The following is a 20,583-nucleotide window of genomic DNA, read 5'->3' as shown; positions in this document are numbered from 1 at the left end:
GGCTGGCTTCAAACTGCAATCCTCAGATCTCAACCTCCTGAGTAGCTATGATTTTGAGTATGAGTCACTGGCACCCAGCTAATTGGCACATGTTAAACACTGTTTCCAGTTAGGTATGGTGGTACACCCCTATAATCCTAGCTCTTGAGAGCTACAGGTAGGATTATAAGCTTGAGCCAAAACACTACTTCTGGATTTTTCTGCTTATGTGGTGCTCAAGAATCGAATCCAGGGCCTCATGCGTGCAAGGCAAGCAGTCTATCACTGAGCCATCTTCCCAGCGCCTCCATGAGACTCTTATCTCCAATTAACCAGCAAAAGGCTGGAAGTGGAGCTGTGGATCAAGCCCTGAGTGAAAAAACTCGGGGACAGTGCCAAGATCCTGAGTTCAAGCCCCCGGATGGGTGAGCATCCGTATGTGTGCGTGCACACACACACACACACACACACACACGCACACACACACACCAATCCCTATAAGCAGGTAGGGGAAAGCCCATGCTGGACACAGGGACCACACGTATCTCTGGCCATACCTGGCTTTTCCCTTCCTTCTGCTGAGGGGCAGGGCTGTCCTTAAGGACCTGGCTTTGGAGCCTGGTGGAGAGCTGAGTAAATATTTGTGTGGTGAATGAGTGTCATTCACTCTGACTTCCTGGTGGGAGCAGTGCAGAGGATGCAGGGCAGTGCTGGGCACCTTTTGTGACCATACAGGGCTCCGCCTAGTTCCAGAGCCAGCGTGGCACCTTGCCACCAGCTGCTTCCCGGTGGGGCTTCTGCAAGGGGAACTGCAGGTAGCTGGCTGTGGGGATACGCCTTCCAGAATCTTCCTTGACCCTGTCCCTGGGGACCTCAAGCCCAGGGCAAGGAACTGGCCTTAGCCAAGGACTGGCCCTAGCTCTGCCTCATGGTGGGAGAGGCCCCAGGTCTCCCACCAGACCGGCTGGGGATTCAGCTTGAGACCTATGTTCAAGGCCAATGTGAGCCCACTCCTGTCATCCTGGCTACTCAGGAGGCTGAGTTCTAAGGATCACAGTTCAAAGCCAGCCTAAGTTGGAGAGGCTATGAGACTTGAATCAGGGCAAAAGTAGAGTTATGCCTTGAGTGAAAAAATGCTCATGGGGCTGGGAAGGTGGCTCAGTGGTAGAGCGCTTGCCTTTCATGCATGAGGCCCTGGGTTCCATTCCTCAACACCACATAAGCAAAAAGAAAAAAAGCCGCAAGTGGCGCTGTGGCTCAAGTGGTAGAGCACTAGCCTTGAGCTGAAGAGCTGAGGGACAGCGCCCAGGCCCAGAGTTCAGGCCCCACGACCGGACCCCCCCAAAAAAAGAGCCGGAAGTGACACTGTGGCTCAAGTGGTAGAGCGCTGGCCTTGAGTTGAAGAGCTGAGGGACAGCACCCAGGCCCAGAGTTCAAGCCCCACAACCGGACCCCCCCCAAAAAAAAATGCTCATGGACGGCACCCAGGCCCTGAATTCAAGCCCCAGGACCAGCACATGCACACGCATGTGTACACACACACACACACACACACACACACACACACCCTGCAATGGGAACCCAGGAAGGATTTTTTTGTTGCTATTGTTCATCATGGGGCTTGAATTCAGATTTTGGTGCTGTCCTTGAGCTCTTTTGCTCAAGGCTACTGCTCTACCACTTTTGAGCCACAGGTCCACTTCCAGTTTTTGAGTGGTTAATTGGAGATTTAGAGTCTCGTTGGAGGCTGGGAATGTGGCTCAGTGGTAGAGTGCTTGCTTAGCATGCAGGAAGCCCTGGGTTCAATTCTTCAATACCACGTACACAGAAAAAGCCAGAAGTGGTGCTGTGGCTCAAATGGTAGCATCCCTGGGAAGCTCAATACCCCCTCCCCCCTCCCCTCAGTTCCTGGACTGGGTTCCCTTGACCCACCAGGAAGCTATGTCCTGACAGCCTGGCTCAGCCTCCTGGGCAGAGAAAGTTGGAGAAGAGAGCTGGATGGGCCAGAGCAAGAGCATGCTGGGGGTTCATAGCCAGCCCAGGCCACCCCCCCCAAAAAAATCACTATCTCAAAGAATGAGCTGGATAGGGTTCTGTAAGCTTGTAATCCCAGCTTTACAGCAGGCCCTGACTGCCCCTCTCCCCTCTGTGGTGTTGTAGCACAGCCCACATGGGGGTGTCCCCAAGCAATGGCAGTGGGGGGGAGGCACTCTAGTCAGGACTGCTGGGCCGGACTCTGTCCCTGCAGCCCCCTGGGAGGCCCTGTGGGATAGGGCTCCTGGACACCTGTCTGGATCCGGGATCTATGCAGAACCTGGGAGCTGTGAGGCATGACAGAGCCAAGATTCTCTTCCACAAGAGCACTCCAGGGTGTAGGCTCCCCAGGACGCCCCCATTCACACACACTGTTGCTGAGTTCTGCATACATTTATGGGGTAGGGGGGGGGTCACAGAGAGGTGAAGCCACCTTCCCTCAGCTCCAAAGCAGACCAGACTTCCAATTCAAAGATTCCCATTTCACACCGAGGGGGCCAGGTTTAGTGAGGGTCACTTGTAATCCTGGCAACCGGGGAGGATGAGGTAGGAGGACTGTGGTCTGAGGCCAGCCTGAACGAAAAAGCTCAGCATCCTACCCAGAACAAACTCAAGCCCAAAGTGGCACGGTGGTAAGAGGACTTGCCTGGTGGGAGCGAGGCCCTCAGTTCAAACCCCAGTACCACCAAAAAAGAAAGACCCAAAAGGACCCACGTGGCATCCTGAGATCACACCCTGGTCCCTAGGGCCCAGAGTTGGTGGAGGGGGCGGGGGGGGGCGCGAAGGACAGGCCAGGGGCTACGGTTCTATGTGTGGGGCCTGTCTGAGGTCCGCAGCGATGCCCACCCACTCAGGCAGGAAGGCCGCTTGTGGCTTGAAGATGACGTGGAAGGGGGAGCTGGGCAGGGTGAAGTTGGCCAGGTAGACGGTGTCCCCCCCGGTCAGGTAGGCCGCCCAGAAGCCGAAGGTGCCCACAGTGATGATGGTGTGGTTGCACTGGGTGAGCCGGGCGAAGTCCTTGCCCGGGGAGCCCTCCATGCCATTGCCGGCAAACACCACGTCCCCACGGGCCGCCTCCATGTTCTTCCTGCACCACACCATGTCGTCGCTGGTCACCACGAACACCGGGGACTCATAGCGAGCCCGGAACCGATCCATGGCCTGCTGCAGGTAGCCCCGATCGGCCACCACCCCCTTCCACACTCTGGGCATGACGTGCACATAGTCTCCCCGGCGCACGTGCACCCCTACAAAGGTGCGGGGCTGGCTCCCGTTCACACGCAGGCCCCGCAGGAAGCCCTGGGCCTCCTCACGCACGTGCTTGTGCAAGCTGAACTCCTGCAGGATCTCGGGGCGCAGGTGGTGGTAGAAAGTCCAGGAGCTGGGGTAACCCATGAAGCGCACGTAGCGGCTGGTGATGTGCAGGTGACGCTCTTCCATCCAGTCGTTGAGGTGGTAGTGGCGCCAAGGGACCCTGCGTTCCGTGATGCTGTGCAGCACCGGGAGGCTGATCCTGAAGATGGGGGCCAGCATGCTGTGCATGGCGGCAGGGATGAAGGCCGGGCGCCCGTTCATCTTGGCCAGGGCATAGAGCGTGGCGTACTCACCCATCTGGTTCCCCAAGCGGCCTTTGGAGTTGATGGTGAACATTCCCCCCTGGGGAAGATGTTTGGGGACCAAGACTACACGGGCTGAGTAGGCCCAGGGCCCGGGCACCAGAGCCAGGCGCCGGTGGCAGTGGAAGATGCCGGACACCGCAAAGATGATGAAAAGAAGAAATAATGTGGCGAGGGACGGGCAGGAGGCTCGGCATCTGTTGGTGGCTGCAGGAGGAGAGAGGATGTGGGTGAATCACAAGGCTGGGGGCTGAGTCTCCATCACTCACTGCCTCAAAATTCAAGTGCTCAGTCCATCCACCCATCCAGGGACAGCCTGAAGACCACAGGGGTTCTGGGGGACCCCTAAACACTCGCAGTGCTGTGTGATATGTGTACCACTCTGAATCTATTCAAAGGCATGCTTGGGCTACATCTTTGAAAATGGCATGTTGACTGTATTTGACCTACAACCAGCCACCTCTATGGCCCAACTAAGAACAACTGTGTTAGGGTTGCATTAAATGGAAGAATTAAGGTTTGAGGCCACCCTGGCAAAAAGTTCTCAACACTCCCTTTTTTTTTCTTTTTTTTTTTTGTCGGTCGTGGGGCTTGAACTCTGGGCCTGGGCACTGTCCCTCAGCTCTTCAGCCCAAGGCCAGTGCTCTACCACTTGAGCCACAGCACCACTTCCGGTTTTCTGGTGGTTTACTGGAGATCAGAGTCTCACGGACTTTCCTGCCCAGGCTGGCTTTGAACTGTGATCTTCATATCTCAGCCTCCTTAGTAGCTGGGATTACAGGTGTGAGCCACTGGTGCCTGGCTTCTTGTCTTTTTTAAGTGGGCACAGCATGGAGGAGGCCCAGAGCCCAGGCTGTGTGGTCAGAAGGGTTGGTACTCCAACAGCTGTGCCTCAATCTGCCCTCTGAAGTGGGGTTGCATGTCTTCAGGGGGTGGGATGGGTTCAAGGCCATGTGGTCCCTTGATCTGCGCAGGCCCAATCCTGCGTATTAACCAAATACGGTAAAAGTGTTGCATCCTGTGCACTGCGCCTGGCTGAGAGCTGAGCATGGATCCCCAGAGTTGTCACCGCTCTGGGAATCTCATGTGTGCCCTCTGGTGGCCCTTTCAACAACGAGAAAGCCCAGCGGAGCGCAGGAGGCAAAGGCCGCTTGGCCAGGGGCACTGGTGCAGGGTGGCTGCCCGGACTGAAGGCAGGTCATGGACCACAGCCCCAACTGAGGGAGGGGGCACTGCTGGGCCGGGCTGATGTGCAGGACACCCACATGCTTTGTTGGGGACACAGCAGCAGGCTTCATGATGGGGTCCTATGGTGTCTAGTGTGCTCCTGAGTTTTTCAGGAATGCATGTGGCCCAGAACTCAGATCAGAGCCTGTGGGTCCATCTAGCTCATCGTGTCCCTGTGTGACCTCCCTCCCATGAAGGGGGAGGGGGTGGGGGGGAGAGGGGAGGTACATTTTTAACAAGTAGATGGAGAAAACAAGGCACTGGAATCCCAGCCACTCAGGAGGCAGGAGGATTTCAAAGTTGAGGTCAGCCTAGGTAAAGTTAGTGAGACCTTGTCTCAAAAAACAAATAAAGGGTTGGAGGTGTGGCTCAGGTGGTAGAACACCAGCCAATGAGTAAAAGCTAGCGTCAGATAGTGAGTCCCAGCTGCAAGCAACACAAACAAACTAAACAAAAACAAAATGAGCTCAAATGGTAGAATACTTGCCTAGCACGTGCAAGGTCCAGGATTCAATCTCCAGAAAGGGGGGTGGGGGGAGAAGGGGGAAAAGAGAAGGAGGGAGGGGAGAAAGAGAGTGCGGGAGGAAGCCAACCCAACTTGTTTTAGGCCAAGAGCCACAGCTCCGGAGACCATACCAGACTTCCAGTACATTCTAAGGGAAGAGCAGATCCTCCCAGCCCCCCTCAGAAGCCCTGGCCCCCCACCAGAGGGCTGACTCTAGGAAGGTGAAGGTCCCAGTGCCTGGGGAGCCCCACCTAATGAGCACAAGGCTGGAGTGCAATCAATCCCCATCCCCAGTACTGTCCAAACTCCCAACAGGTCGTTTCCCATCCCCCCCAACCTCCCCCCCCCCCAGGCTGGCTCAACCCCGGGCTGGGGCTCATCCTGAGCTCCTGGGGTGCCTGCCTCAAGGCTGCTAATCGCTGAGGCTCTTCTCCTATTCAGAACACAGCAAGGTCCCTCCAGGGGACAAGAATTTAGGGGCCCCTTGTCCTGCCAATCAGGCAAAAGGAAACCATTGCGGAAACCCTCCTCTTCCTCCTGGATTTTCCCTAGCAGCAGAAACCAGTCTTCAAACTGTGTTGCATCGGCCTGGAGGCTGCTGCCTGAGTCTGTGAGGGTATCCACACCTTCCCCCATCCCCTCCTTGCTCCCCCACTGTAACCTACTGCACCCCCATTCCTGTCTCCAAGAGCCTGATACCTTCTAAGCAGCCTCGAGGCTGGATCTGCCTGCTGCCTTTTGTCTGTGGAAGGCAGCCTGACGGGCGGGGTAGGGATGGGGTGGGGTGCCGCCTGCCTCCCCCCCCCCCGCTGGATCCACCAGTGCCCCAAATCTCCCAGGATGTCACTCTGTCATTCACACACACCCCTCGTCCCTCTGAGGTGTGTGGGGGAGGGGGGGGTCTCTCGGACACCACACCCTTTCTCCGGCAGCTAACTTCCCAGCTTCTGGAATCCAGTGGATGTTGGCACCTGAGGGTTCCCCTGAACAAAATCCACAGGTCTCTGAACCCCAGTAGTGTGTGCCCCTCCAGACCAGCCTGGGAGGGGATGGAGTCCCTCCAAGCCAAATAGCCATAGACCCTGTGACCTGCCCTGGCTCTGCCCACCTCCATGGGGGAGCGGGGACAGGAAGACTCAGTGTTTGCATGGGGACTCAGCCCTGGGCATTGGGGGGGGGGCTTTGAGCTCTGCCTGCTCCCTGGGGTCCCAGAGCTGGAGGGGTGGGGGTGGCCCTGCCCTCCGCAGGGCCTCAGGGTCTCCTGAGCTTTTAGTGTCTGAAAGCAACTGACCTCCATGTGGACCAAAGGTTCCTGGGGGACCTGGGAGGACTGGCTGGGGTCAGCCCAAGATGGGCCGGTGGGTGGGGGGAGGGCAGTGAGAAGGGCACCTCCCAAGTGGGCAGGCCTACCTTCACCCCAAGTAAGATCGCAACGGGCCCAGCTACCACACTGCATGGGCACACGGAGGTGGAGTGAGACACATACACCCGCCTAGACCCAGGACCCCCACCTGGCAGCCGCCCCTCCTACCTGCCCGGAGCCTCCTGGGCCAGCCTGCTCGCGAGGGCCCGCGCCGGGCCACGGTGATCACGTACCACACCGTCTCGGGTGGCGGGGCTGGCAGGGATCCCTGTGTGGAGAGTGTGGCCGCGTTGGTGAGGGGCCTGGGGAGGGGGGCGGTGGTGTTGGATTCTGAGGGCTCTGCTCTCAGCTCACGCCCAGAACCCCCCACTAGCCTGGGCCAGGGAACAGCCAGGCTCCCTTCCCCCCCACCCCCAGCCCACCGAGCCAGCGCCCACTGCGGGCGGCTGCCGCTCCCGTTCCTGGATGACTGCGAATGCTCTGTTCTTCTCTCCTCTCCTCAGAACAGGTTTGGCCAACAAACAGGGGGAGATGTAGGGAGGGGGTGCATGCCATGAGTATGGAGACTCCCTCACCCAGGAGAGGCCAGTGGCTGGCCCACTCTTGGGACCTGGGTGGCCACAGGGGCAGTAGCTGGGAAGTGGCAGGGTTGTTTTGGGGACCCCCCCTACCCCAGAGCACCAAGCTACTCAGCCTTGTTTCCTGAGGTGCTAAGGGCCAGAAGGTGGGGTGCCCCAACTACCCAGTAAGAGCCATGTGCTCTTTTTTTGGGGGGAAGCTAGAGCCGTAACAAGGCTGGGCTGAGGGTGGGGGTAGGGTCCAGGCCACCCCAGGCACAAGATGGCACCAGGCCCATGGTCTGGGGGCAGCCAGCATGTGACAGGGACCCCAACCAGCAGCCTGGGTGCAAATTCGGACCCAGAACGGCCCAGAGATTCCCCAGGCCCCAGTGTGGCCTGGGAGGGAAGATTGGGGGCTGGATCCTTCTGGGCTCTTGCTATCCCCCCTGGGGTCTGCATGTCTGTCCCCTGGGGCTACTCTCCAGCTTTCCCCACCATCTGCTCGCCCATCTGCTCAGAGGACCTGTGGAGACCTGGATCCCCAGGCTCAGGGCCTGGGTGACAGGTGGGAACTGAGTCAGAAAGTGCCAGAAGCCTAACTGGAGGGTCCCCCAGCTCTGAGCTCTGCCTGTGGAGCTCCACCGCCCAGCGCTGGAGTGCCTCCAGCTTCGGGCCCCCAGATCCTTGTCCTTTCCTTGGTGCTGGCTGCTGCCTCTGCCCCTGGGCGGGAAAGGGTTAAATGGAGGCTGGGGTGGGTGGCAGGGAGGCTGGGGCTGTTGGGTAATAATCCTCCTCCGTGCCCAGGGTGTGGAGAACAAGGTTAGGCCCCACGTGGGAAAGGCCTCCTCTCTGATCTCCGTGGGCCGGGGGCTTGGCCTCCGCTCTTGATGTCCCGCAGCCTATGGCTGCTACTGCCCTTGGGGTCTGCCCATCTGCTTGTCCCTTTGGGCCCCCAGGATCTACAGCTTCCTGTGGACTCTGGGTGCCTGGCCAGGCTGGCTCGCTTCCCCCCACCCCCGCCCCGTCCAGCCCCCAACCTCCACATCTGTCCCGGTTTCCCTGCCCATTCATTCCTGATCCTCCTGTCTTTGCCGTCCCTGGTACGGAGTCCTCATCTCTAGTCCCCTGCCCAGCCCTGTTCCCGTCTTTCCCTTGTCCCTCTCTAGGTCTCCACATCTGGTTGCTTTGCTCCCTCTGTCCCCCCCCTCTCCCCGCCCCATCCCTGGGGCCCCTGCCCCTCAATGCTGATGGATAACTCTGGGGTGTTAAGCTCTGGATTAGTTCAGGCAAAATTCTCAATTTTGCTTGCGTTCTTTCCCCTTTGGGTTATGTAAACAGTAATTCTCCCCAGATGGAACTATTTTCCTCGCTTCAAGGGAGCCGGGAAGGGCTGAGGGAGGGCGGGGCTGGGCCAGGGGCACAGCAGGGAGCCTCAGGCCCCCAGCCCACCCAGCCACCCCTCCTCTACAGGTGCTGGCTCTGCTGGGACCATGTCTGTGACCTTTGCCCTCCTGCTGCTCCTGAGCCTGGCCACCTCTGACCTGGACCCTTGCTATGATCCCGGGGGCCGCGCTCGCTTCTGCCTCCCGCCTGTGACACAGTTGGCCAGGGGCAGCTCGCCTGCGTGTCCCCAGGCCTGTGCCCTCCCCGCGGGGGACGGCCCTGGTGCCCCCTGCAACGGTAGCCTGACCCTGGACCTGGATGGCCCCTTCCTCCTGACGGCGGTCAGCTTGCGCTTCTGCACCCCAGGACCCCCAGCCCTCATCCTGTCTGCTGCCTGGGCCTTGGGCGGCCCCTGGAGGCCCCTGTGGCGCAGGCCCCCCTGGCCAGGGGCCCTGGGGGGGCCTGAGAGGGTGGCCTTCCGCTCCCCACCCGGCCAGAAGGCCAGGCTGGCGGCCAGATACCTCCGCGTAGAGTTTGGGGGCCGGGCAGGGCTGGCAGCTGCTGGGGTGCGAGGCCGCTGCCAGTGCCACGGCCACGCTGCCCGCTGTGCTGCCCGCGCCCGGCCCCCTCGCTGCCGCTGCCGCCACCACACCGCGGGCCCCGGATGCGAGAGCTGCCGCCCTTCCCATCGGGACCGGCCCTGGAGGCCGGCCACACCCCAGCACCCCCACCCCTGCCTGCGTGAGTCACCCCGCCCTGGGCTTGTCTCTAGGGGTGCAGGGTGCCCTCCTCCCTCTCTAGCCTGTCAGCTCCTTGCAGGCCACCTGTGCTGGATGGGCGCTCAGGCATCTGTGCAACACACACACACACACACACACACACACATGGGCGCATGCATATTCCCAGGTCTTCCTTGCCTACATTTTGTGTGGGGGAGGAGGGTGGTTGGTCATGGGGCTTGAACTCTGGGCCTGGGCGCTATTTCTCAGCTCTTCAGCTCAAGGCTAGTGCTCCACAACTTGAGCCACAGTGCCACTTCTGGTTTTCAGGTGGTTCATTAGAGATGAGAGTCTCATGGACTTTCTTGCCCTGGTTGGCTTTGAACCATGATCCTTAGATCTCAGCCTCCTGAGTAGCTAGGATGACAGGCGTGAGCCACCAGTGCCCATTGTTGCCTTCATTCTAACATGGTGCCCTCAGTCTCCCCAAGCCACCATGTTCTGATCCTCCGCCTCCTGCCCCGTCACCCCAGGGCCTCCATTCAGGAAGGTCATCCCCACCTTCAGAGAGAGGGGACTCACATGTCTGGAGGCTGGGGTGGGCTCCATTCTTGGCCACTGTCCCTCTGAGGATTGCTGCTGCCACTCTGATTGGGACTGCGCCCTGCAGACCAGGGGGAGAGACCCACAGTGTAGGCTGAAGGAGGGGGGGGTAGATGGGACACACATGGGGGTCTCATTGCTTCCTCCCCCAGCAGTGTTGCAAAGCAGTGAGGGGAAGTAATTAACGTTTGGGTCAGAAAGGATCCTGTGCCAGCCTCCATGCGCCAATAACAGAACAGCACACCACTGCTAATGCACACCTGAGCCCCACCAGAGGGGTTCCCGTGGTTAGCCAGCAAGGGGAGGCCTGGAGAGGGGGAGCTGTCTCAGCACCCCATCCATCTATCCATCCCACAAGTCCTCTAGGCTCCCAAGGCCCTGACAATCCAGCTGTCAGCACCGCTCACACGATCAGTCACTCGCTGGCCATGTGTATTTGTGTGTGTGTGTGTGTGTCTTTGTGGTTCTGGGGATTGACCCTAGGGCCTTGCACATATGAGGCAAGCACTCTACTATTTGAATCATGTCTCCAGCTCTTTTGTTTCTATTTTCTTTTTGTTGTTGTTGCTGGTGGTGTTTGTGGGGCTTGAACTCAGGGCCTGGACACTATCCCTGAGCTTTTGTGCTCAAAGTTAGTGCTCTACCACTTTGAGCCACAAAGTGATAGTGCACTAACTTTGAGCCACAGCGTCACTTCTGATTTTCTGGTGGTTCACTGGAGATAAGAGGCTCACGGACCGGGCTGGGAAGGTGGCTCAGTGGTAGAGCGCTTGCCTTGCATGCATGAAGCCCTGGGTTCGATTCCTCAGCACCACATAAGCAAAAAAAAAAGCCGGAAGTGGCGCTGTGGCTCAAGTGGTAGAGCGCTAGCCTTGAGCTGAAGAGCTGAGGGACAGCGCCCAGGCCCAGAGTTCAGGCCCCACGACCAGACCCCAAAAAAATAAATAAAGAGGCTCACAGACGTTCCTGCCCACGCTGGCTTTGCACTTTGATCCTCAGATCTCAGCCTCCTGGGTAGCTAGGATTACAAGTGTGAGCCACTAGCCTATGGTCTCCTATTTTCTGTTGGAGACAAAGACTCACTAAACCACCCAGGTTGGCCTTAAACTCAAGATCTGTGTGCCTCTCCCTCTCAAGTAGCTGGGATTACAGGCATGTACCGCTGCCATACCTGGCTAATTTTTAGAAATGATTTCCCTGGGGGTTATCTGGATAGTGAGGGCTGAGAGTCACTGTCTCTGGGAACCTAATCGCTGTCCCAGGAAACTGTACCATACCCCTGTGCTCCCGGAAAGCAGGAGTCAGGAGGCTGGGTTCTAGTCCTGCCTTCAACTCCTGCCCACTGCACCTCCCTGCCCCAGCTGGAAAGTGAGGATGGGAGGGGGGTGGGGGCAGCGTCCCAGAGCCACACTGAGCCTGCGCTGTACCTGGTGCACTGCAGGGCCCACCACCCACTTGGTGCCAAGCTGATGTGGGTGCCCAGTGCACAGCAGGCACTTTGTATCTTCTGCACCTCACTGGCACCTCCATAGAAGTGCAGTGCCAGGCTGAGGAGGTCAGGGAGGCAAGGCAATCCCCATTCCCTCAGTGTACCCCATCATAACACACCAGGGCTGCAGGGGGAAGCCCATGGCACTCCCCCCCCCCAACACACACACACGCTCACCAACTCCTCTCCAATGTACCCATAGTTGTTTGGTTTTTTTTTTTTTTTTTATCAGTTGTGGGGCTTGAACTCTTGGCCTGTGCGCTACTCCTCAGCTCTTCAGCTCAAGGCAAGCGCTCTACCACTCAAGCCACAGCACCACTTCTGTTTTTTTCTGGTGGTTTACTGGAGATAAGAGCCTCATGGACTTTCCTGCCTGGTCTGGCTTTGAACTGCGATCCTCAGATCTCAGCCTCCTGAGTAGCTAGGATGACAGGCATGAGCCACCAGCTCCTGTTCAATGTATCCATGTTAAGAGGACAATGTGGGTGGTCTGGAGCCGCCTGGCCCTGAGGGCAGGACAGGAGAGGAGGCTGGGGCATAGGGGACTGAGTCCTGGCCCTGACGTGTTCCCCTTCCCTCCCAGCCTGCTCCTGCAACCAGCATGCCCGCCGCTGCCGGTTCAACGCGGAGCTGTTCAGGCTGTCGGGAGGCCGAAGTGGGGGCGTGTGTGAGCGCTGCCGCCACCACACAGCCGGGAGACACTGCCACTACTGCCGGCCAGGCTTCTGGAGGGACCCTAGCCAAAGCATCACCAGCCGCAAGGCCTGCAGGGGTGAGTGTCGCCTTAGGCTAGACCAAAGGGGAAGACCTGGTAGAGACTCCAGGGTCTGAGGGGGGAGGGCTGAGCCTGGACCCCCTGGGTCTGAAGGAGGGGGTACACATTTAGTAGGGCACCTCTGGATCCCAGCTTTTCGACACCCTGATCCTCACCCTGCCTAGCCTGTCAGTGCCACCCTATTGGGGCAACGGGAGGCACCTGCAACCAGACCAGCGGGCAGTGCTCCTGCAAGTTAGGGGTCACAGGCCTGACGTGCAACCGCTGTGGCCCTGGCTACCAGCAGAGCCGCTCCCCGAGGATGCCCTGCCAGCGTGAGTCCCCACGCGGGGTGCAGCTCTCGGAGGGGGGAAGGAAGGAGACATTCCAGACCCCACAGCCTTGGGAGGAGGAGGGGAGCGGTCCTGGGAGAGGGTGGCAAGGGACTCTGGCACATGGGAGCCGGGACATCTGGATTCTGCATGCGGGGTGGGGGCTGGATGACAGGGTGAGACTCAGTTTCTCATTTGGACTCACAGGTATTCCAGAAGCAACTACCACCCTCGCCACCACCCCTAGGGCTTCCAGCTCTGGTAAGAGGCTAGACAGAGCTTCCTGGGCAGCATGAGGAAATGGAGATGGACTGCCTGGGTCAAAGGTTATGGGCATCCCCAGATACCTATGGAGGCAGAGAGAGGGTGGAACACATGGTTCAGGCTCCAGGGGCACATTGCAGATGTTCTGAACCCCCCTCACCCACCACAGACCCTCAGTGTCAAAACTACTGCAATGTCTCAGACACCAGAGTGCACATGAGCCTTCAGAGATACTGCCAGCAGGAGTATGGTGAGTGAAGGGGGGAGGGGAAGGGAGGTGACCCTGGGCTGTTCAGAGTTACTGGTTGGCCTGTCAGTTTGTTCCTCTATCCCTCCCTCCCTTCCTTTCCTTCCTTGCCTGGTACTAGCATTTGAACTCAAGGTCTTGTATTTGCTGGGCAGGCACTCTTACCACTTGAGCCACATCTCCGATCCTTTTTTGCTTTAGGGTCATGTGTTTTTACTTGAGTGCTTTAGACCCACAATATGCCTATTTACACCTCCCATGTTCTTGGGACTCAGAGGCACACGCCAATGTCCAGCCTATTGGGGGATATAAGGGTCTCACTAACATTTTGCCCAGGCTGTGGCAGAACCAAGATCCTCCCCATCTCTCCTCCCTGAGTGGCTGGGATTATACTGGTGCACCACCATGCCAGCTTATCTTCTTATGTTAAGTGGGAAGGGGTGCAAGATTCTAAAGGAGTGTAGATGGAAGACAGAAGACAAATGGCGAAAGGGCCATTCACCACTTTCTTGTGTCTTTTCTTCCCATGTGTTCTCTACCTCCCACACAGTCTTCTTAGCTGAGACCCAGCTTCTAGCCAGAGTCCAGCTCCCAACACTGCCTGACCTCACCCTCAGAGAGTACCCCTTTCTGAATTACAACCAGTGACCTCAACCAAGTTCCAAGGACTAATCTCATCCTTCTGGTCCCTAAACTCATCTGAGCCCTTTTGGCAATACTCTCTCACTCTCCACTCCTGATATGCTCTGACCCTACTGTACTTAAAAACCTTTCCCAGCCCAGTACTTGTGGCTTACGCCTGTAATCCTAGCTGTTTAGGAAGCTGAGATCTGAGGATCATGGTTTGAAGCCAGCCCAGGCAGGAAAGTCCAATTAACCCCCCAGAAAACCAAAAGTGGTCTGTGGCTCAGGTGATAGAGTGCTTGTCTTGAGCTGAAGAGCTGAGGCACAGCGCTGGCTCAGAGTTCAAGGCCCACGACCAAAAAAAAAAAAAAAAAAACTTTCCCACACAGACAGACAAAGTATATGTGCTCTTACTAGGGCTTGAACTCAAGGCCTAAGTGCTATCCTTTAGTTCTTTCATGCAAGACTAGTATTCTACAATTGAGCCACAGCTCTACTCTGGCTTCTTGCTGGTTTGTTGAAGAATCTCACAAACTTTCCTGTCAAGGCTGGCATCTAACTGTAATCCTCAGATCTTGGCCTCCTGAGTAGCTAGGATTACAGGAAGGAGCACTGGTGCTAGGCTTTCTTAGGACACCCCCTCCCCCCACCCCCACCTTTAATTCCTTTATCAGTCACCACTAATAAGACCTCTCCAAATCACATCAATTTACACTAGGCCCCTCTCCCCGTGTGGCCCTTCCCAATCATGATCCTGGAACCCCAAGACAAAAACCATACACCTTGCCCTTCTAATCCTGGCTCCCGCAGCCCTCGTGTCTCAGGGCCACACTTCCGGTCCCCTCACCCTCACGGGTTCAAGGTCTCTCACCTTTCTAACACGACCCCACCACCCCTGGGTAGGCCATCCACTGGTCCCCAACCCTCACAAGGAAGCCACCCCGAGGTACCTGAAGGCCTCACCGCCAGGCCTGACGCCTCCCCCTCCCCCCAGTTGTGCGCGCACAGGTGCTGGCGGCGGAGGAGGCGGTGGTGGGCTCGGCGTGGCGGCGGCTGGCCGTCCGTGTGCTGACCGTGTATAAGCAGCAGGCACGGCCGGTGCGCCCTGGCAGCCAGGAGGCGTGGGTGCCCCGCGCCGACTTGGCCTGCGGCTGCTTGCGCCTGCGGCCAGGCACCGACTACCTGCTGCTGGGCGGCGCGGCGGCGGGAGGCCCCGACCCCGCGCGCCTGGTCCTCGACCGCCGCGGCCTCGCCCTGCCCTGGAGACCGCGCTGGGCCCGGCCGCTGCGGCGGCTGCAGCGGGAGGAGCGCGCCGGTGGCTGCCTCGGTTTGCGGCCTCCGACCCCGAACCCCAAGTCTCAACACGAACTGGGCCCCCAAAACTGAGCAACTTCGAAGTGCCGGGTCAGCCGCGCCGTTGACTTCGACGAGAGCGTGTGAGGCAGCCAATGGGAAGGCGTGGAGCTCCTGACGTCACTCGGCATGCGCCAGCTCGGGGGCTGGGCTGTGGAACAAAAGGTGCTTCAAGCTGGACTTCTGGGCCCAGTCACCCTTCATAGTCTACTTTTGAGCCAAGCCATTACCCCAACAATGAAGTTTAATGGGGTGGAGGTGGGGGGTTAGATCCTTGATCCATGCTAGCAGTGTCTCTGGGGAGCAAATGGAGATGGCCTTGAATAAAACTGTCAGGCTGATGTTGTAATTGCTGGCCAATCAGGTGAAAGAACCCCTATGGCGTCACTGGGTACCAGTCAGATTTGCCGCTTGGTGATTGGCCAAAAGACAGAAGGAGGTGTGTGGCTGGAAAAGGAGGGAAATTTAACAAAGAAAAGTTCAGCAGTTTTGTGTTTCTAGAAAGTTCCAGATTTTGGAATGTTCTGATAAGCCTCAGCATAATCTCTAAGGACGGAATAAAGAGGCTTGTGAATATCTAGAGAAGGCGCTGATCCTGACAGGCAGCCTACATAGACCCTTTCCTAAGAAAATAGCTCACTGGGAACTCACAGAGTGATATGACATCCACTTGATGCTAACAAGAATTCTGTTCCTATCCAGCAATTGGTCACCTACAGGTCAGAGAGGTTGGGCAAAAAGGCAGGAAGCAATAAACCCTATGGAAAGGAAGGTTGCTTCTGCATCTACAACCAACTACAATGTCGAATTTCAATAACCCCTGGGTTATGTTAAAGGAATCTTAGAGAAACAATATTATTTCCACAGGAAGCAAAGAAGGAAACAGGCTCCCAGGGAGCTCCATATTAAGTCAGGGTGCTTGTGTTTGGCCAGGATCTTTTTTTTTTTGGTTGATCATGGGGCTTGAACTATGGGCCTGGGCACTGTCCCTCAGCTCTTCAGCTCAAGCCTAGGGCTCATACCACTTGAGCCACAGTGCCACTTCCAGATTTTTCTGTTTATGTGGTGCAGAGGAATCAAACCCATGGCCTCATGCATGGGAGGCAAGCACTCTACCACTGAGCCACCTTCCCAGGATCTTAGAGTAGCTGTACATGAAAACAACTGAGCCCCAGAGACTCTGCAATGGTCACACCCCACAGGACCAGTCTTCAAACTTTACTTTCTTTCTTTCTTTTTTGTTTTTTGGGGGGTCCGGTAGTGGAGCCTGAACTCTAAGCCTGGGCGCTATCCCTCGGCTCTTCAGCTCAAGGCTAGCACTCTATCACTTGAGCCACAGCGCCACTTCCGGTTTTTTTCTTATGTGGTGCTGAGGAATCGAACCCAGGGCCTCGAGCATGCAAGGCAAGTGCTCTACCACTGAGCCACCTTCCCAACCCCTTCAAACTTTACTTTCTAGAGCAATGCTACCCCTCAAAAGAGTAGCCAAGAGAGTCCTGATATAATTAAAATGGGCGGGAAATGCAAACTTAAAAATTCAGCTGGGGATGTAGTTCTGAGATAGAGTGCCTGTGTAGACGCTCTAAGCATGTAGGTAAAGCCACAGCACTGGAAAAGGAATCACAAATCACTCCTGCACAAATTGGACACATTTTAAGTGGCTGTGTGTTGTGCTCTTGGAGACTGTGATCTGGAGCCATACCACCTAGATTCGAATCCACCTTGTGCCCCTTAGTATAAAGTGGGGAGGGTGGCCATCATAAGCAATAATCAACAGGGTGCCATTTGGGGGATGAGATGAGTTTACAGGATGAGTTTAGCACAGTGTCAGGCACACAGTAGGGGCCTTGTGAGTTTGTTAGGCCACACCCCTAGGAGTTAAACACCCAGAGACCACGCCCTCCAGCAAAGAAGTTGAGGGCAGGGAGAATGGGCTTGTGAGAACCCTCAGGGCTGCAGAGCCCTGGCACTGCGGCCTCCAACCCAGAAGCTGGGGAGGAGGGAGATGAAAGCTGGAGCAGGGCAAACCCCATATGTTCCTTATGACCCAAACTTTGTTCCCAGCACCCGAGACCAATAGGCATGAAATCTACATCTGGGCCCACCTCCGCCCCTTTCTCCTCTGGGCACAGAGCCCAGTACATTGGGGCTCCATAATGGAGGTGGCCCAGGTGGCTGTCTGAGCTCAGAAGAGGGCTTTTCCACCTCATGGTGGAAGCCAAATGGCTTCCCGGAGGGGAGGTCTCCTGAAACATATGCATATTTGAGTAGGAATGTGTCCAGCAGAAAAGTGGGGGAGGGAGCCCCAAATAGAGGCACTAGTTAATCCCAGAAGGCGTGGTGTAGTAAGAAAGGAGAGATATGATGGGCATTGTGGTGAACCTGTAATTACCGTTCCCCAACTCTGGAAATTGAAGCAGGAGGATCATGAGTTCAAGGTAAGTCTGGGCTACATAACAGGACCTTGTCAGAAATGGGGAGAGAGAGAAAGGGAGGAAGGGGAAGGGAAGAAGGGTCAAAAGAGGAGGGAGAGAAAGAAAGAAGGGATGGGGGAAGCAGACAAGACGTGGTACCTCTAAGGCCTGGTTTTCAGCCTGGGATTTCTTGCCCTGTGGGGACTGGAGGGCCTTGGAAAGTTGGTGAGCTGGGGAGGAGCACAGTCAGCCCCATTATCATTGTTAAATGGGAGTGATTGTGGGTAATTATTACCCTCAAAGTGGCTCAGTTTATGGAGGAAGCACAGAGAAGTCCCTCATCTACCTTGGAGGTGAAGAAACTTGTTGACCTCCTGTCTCCCTCCTCTTCTTTGTGCTGGAACTGGAGTGTGAACTCAGGGCTGCAAGTTCTTTTTTTTTTTGGTTGGTCGTGGGGTCGGTCTGAACTCTGGGCCTGGGTGCTGTCCCCAAGCTCTTCAGCTCAAGGTTAGCGCTCTACCACTTGAGCCACAGCACCACTTCCGGCTTTTTCTATTTCTGTGGTGCTGAGGAATCGAACCCAGGGTCTCATGCTTGCAAGGCAAGCGCTCTACCACTGAGCCACCTTCCCAGCCCCTGCAAGTTCTTGTTTAGCTTTTTCCCTCAAGGCTGTTGCTCTACCACTTGAGCCACAGCTCACTTCCAGCTTTTTGGTGGTTAATTGGAAATAAGTGTCTCATGGGCTTTTCTGCCCTGACTGGCTTTGAACATCAGTCCTCAGATCTTAATCTCCTGAGTTGCTAGAATTGCACAGGAGCCATGGGCACCCAGCTTTGTAGCTTATTTTTGGTAGGGTCTCCTGCTTTTTCTCAAGAAAGCACTGGGCTTTCATCTTCCTATCTCTGCCTCTCGTGTAGCTGGGGACAGGTGTGCACCACCACACCTGACCGAACTACTTTGTTTTCTGAGCATCTCGGTGACCTCACACAGTCTGTCTTTGAACTCAGGGCTTTGCATCTGTTAAGGTGAGAGTTGCTACCACACACTGGTGGCTCACGCCTATAATCCTAGCTACACACAAGGCTGAGATCTGAGGATCACGGTTCAAAGCAAGCCAGGGCAGGAAAGAAAGACTTATCTCCCATGAATCACCAGAAAACCAGAAGTAGAGCTAAGGGTCAAAGTGGTAGCGCACTAGCTTTGAGCAACAGAGCTGAGGGACAGCGCCCTAGGCCCTGAGTTCAAGGCCCAGAGCTGACCAACACACACACACACACACACAATTAGGGCTATACCACTTGAACCTCAGGTCCAGCCTCTCCTGTGGGTCTCTCTCTGTCTCTCTCTTCCTGTTCTCTAGTAGGTGGCTCTAAAATAAGTCCCCACATGCTCCAGACATCAGGATGGGAGCTAAGTTTTGCTTCTTTGACTGTGACTAGGCTAAGAGACTCATTTCTGAGGGGTGATTTGGGAAGACCAGGTAGACAGATAACTCAAATCCTGGCCAAGCTCGGAACCTTCCTGAAAGGCCAGACACCACCTCCCTGTCCCGTCTCCACCTCTCCCACCCCTAAGTTCAGCCACTCACCAATCCTGAACCCCTGTTACCGAGAGACAATAAATGTTTGTCCTTTAAAGAAACCAAGTGCTAGGATAAATGTGTTATGTATGCAACAGGAGATAACTTTTATATGCCTTCCCGGGTTCTGTGAGTCACCCTCCATTTCTATTCCACCTCTTCATTTTTAGTTTTGGGTTTTGTTGGTGGTGGTAGTGATTTTTTTTTTTTTGTCATGAGATTTGAACTCAAGGCCTGGGTGCTGTCTTTGAGTTCTTTTGCTCAAGGCGAGCACTCTACCACTTTGAGCCACAGCACCACTTTTGGTTTTCTGGTGGTTCACTGGAGATAAGAATCTTACGGACTTTCCTGTCCTGGCTGGCTTTGAATCAGGATCCTCAGCTCTCAGGCTCCTGACTAGCTAGGATGACAGGTGTGAGCCGTAGGTGCCCAGCTTTGTGTCTTTGTTTTTGAGACCGGGTCTTGCCATGCCTGAAATGTGATGTTCCACCTCCCTCCACTTCCCAAGTGCTGGGATTACAGGTATGCTCCACCAAGTGTGGCCCTATCATTTGTGTCCATCTCTGCAGGAAAGTCTGTCTCTGATTCCTTTCTGGACTTTCCCTTCAAGTCACCTGATCTGATTCCCGGCCTCTCTTCTCTTTCTGGGTCTCTATTGGTGTCCTCTCTGTCTTGTCACCTTCCTCTCTGCAAGAACAGCTCTATTTATAGACGTGGCTCTTTATAGACTCCTGGCCTCTTGTCTGTGTTCTCCAACTTTCATTGGGTACTCTGGGTGTGTGTGTGTGTGTGCCTGTCTGTTTCTTTCTATCTCTGTCTCTCTCTTCTCTTGTCTTTCTGTCTCTGTCTGTCTGTCTCCCCTCCCTGCCTGGTGACTCTCTCCAGTGTCTATCCCTGAGCCTCTGCCTCTGAGTTCTGTCTCTTCTCTACCTCGGTTTCTCATTCTCCTGAGTGTCGTAGCCCCCCTCCTCACACCTCCCTCCCCGCCCCTGCCCTCCCCTGCTCCCTTCTCCCCGCCCCTCCCCGCCTCCCCCTCCTCTCCAGGTCTCTGCCTCCCCCTCCCGGCCATCCGCTCTCACCGCACCCGAGTCTCCCCGGGGATCCCCGGCCTTTCAGACTGCCCCTCGTCCGGAGCCAGGTCTCCCAGGGGGAGGAGGGCTCCAGCCGGGGGGGGGGGGAACCCACCTCCCGGGATCCCGCCCTCCCTCCCCGGCCCTCCGCAGCCTGGGTGTGGGGAGAAGACGCGGGGTTCTCCGGGCTCCACCTCCTGCGGAGGACGGGAGCCAGCTCCGGGCCCCAGGTGTCCAGAGGTGGGGGGATGCCCCACCCCACCCGACCCGGGGTGAGGTGTGGGGGCGACCCCTCTCCAGGACGCTCCTGTCCCCACCCCCACCGGCTCGGGGAGTGTCTGCAGATGTAGATCATCACCCTCCTCCCCTCAGGATAAAATAAAGCATGAATCACAGGATGGGAGGGGGGCCGAGGCTGGGGAGCCCGGGCGGGAGAGGGGGTGAGGCTGGGTGGGGGTGAGGACGGGG

General features: G+C 56.7%; 3 protein-coding genes across 3 annotated transcripts in view; 2 read left to right on the top strand and 1 right to left on the bottom strand.

The window, feature by feature from the left end:
• Positions 1-2,811: 2,811 nt before the first annotated feature.
• On the bottom strand, positions 2,812-3,852 carry LOC105994138 (galactoside 2-alpha-L-fucosyltransferase 3-like). The gene has a single exon (XM_013027568.1). The coding sequence runs from the start codon at positions 3,661-3,663 to the stop codon at positions 2,812-2,814; it is 852 nt and encodes a 283-aa protein (XP_012883022.1). The 5' UTR covers positions 3,664-3,852.
• A 4,903-nt stretch (positions 3,853-8,755) lies between these two features.
• Positions 8,756-15,085, top strand: Ntn5 (netrin 5). The gene is made up of 6 exons (XM_013027567.1): positions 8,756-9,408; positions 12,062-12,250; positions 12,418-12,567; positions 12,772-12,825; positions 12,998-13,078; positions 14,694-15,085. The coding sequence occupies exons 1-6, from the start codon at positions 8,775-8,777 to the stop codon at positions 15,083-15,085; spliced, it is 1,500 nt and encodes a 499-aa protein (XP_012883021.1). The 5' UTR covers positions 8,756-8,774.
• A 345-nt stretch (positions 15,086-15,430) lies between these two features.
• The window catches only part of Ca11 (carbonic anhydrase XI), a 10,987-nt gene continuing 5,834 nt past the window's right edge, over positions 15,431-20,583 (top strand). The window contains exon 1 of the mRNA XM_013027566.1: positions 15,431-15,491. Within this exon, the coding sequence (XP_012883020.1) occupies positions 15,431-15,491 (61 nt within the window). The remainder of the gene's footprint in view (positions 15,492-20,583) is intronic.

The sequence above is a fragment of the Dipodomys ordii genome, unplaced genomic scaffold (assembly GCF_000151885.1).
Source record: "Dipodomys ordii isolate 6190 unplaced genomic scaffold, Dord_2.0 Scaffold105, whole genome shotgun sequence".
Taxonomy (NCBI): Eukaryota; Metazoa; Chordata; class Mammalia; order Rodentia; family Heteromyidae; genus Dipodomys; species Dipodomys ordii.
Note: the sequence above shows the minus strand (reverse complement) of the source record. Positions and strands in the feature narration are given on the sequence as shown.

Bases quoted from the DNA above. Each gene is read 5' to 3' on its own strand.
- LOC105994138 (XM_013027568.1), bottom strand. From the start codon at position 3,663: ATGTTCACCATCAACTCCAAAGGCCGCTTGGGGAACCAGATGGGTGAG.
- Ntn5 (XM_013027567.1), top strand. From the start codon at position 8,775: ATGTCTGTGACCTTTGCCCTCCTGCTGCTCCTGAGCCTGGCCACCTCT. The intron at 12,568-12,771 runs GTGAGTCCCCAC...TTGGACTCACAG, and splicing joins CCCGAGGATGCCCTGCCAGC to GTATTCCAGAAGCAACTACC. The intron at 12,826-12,997 runs GTAAGAGGCTAG...CACCCACCACAG, and splicing joins CCCTAGGGCTTCCAGCTCTG to ACCCTCAGTGTCAAAACTAC.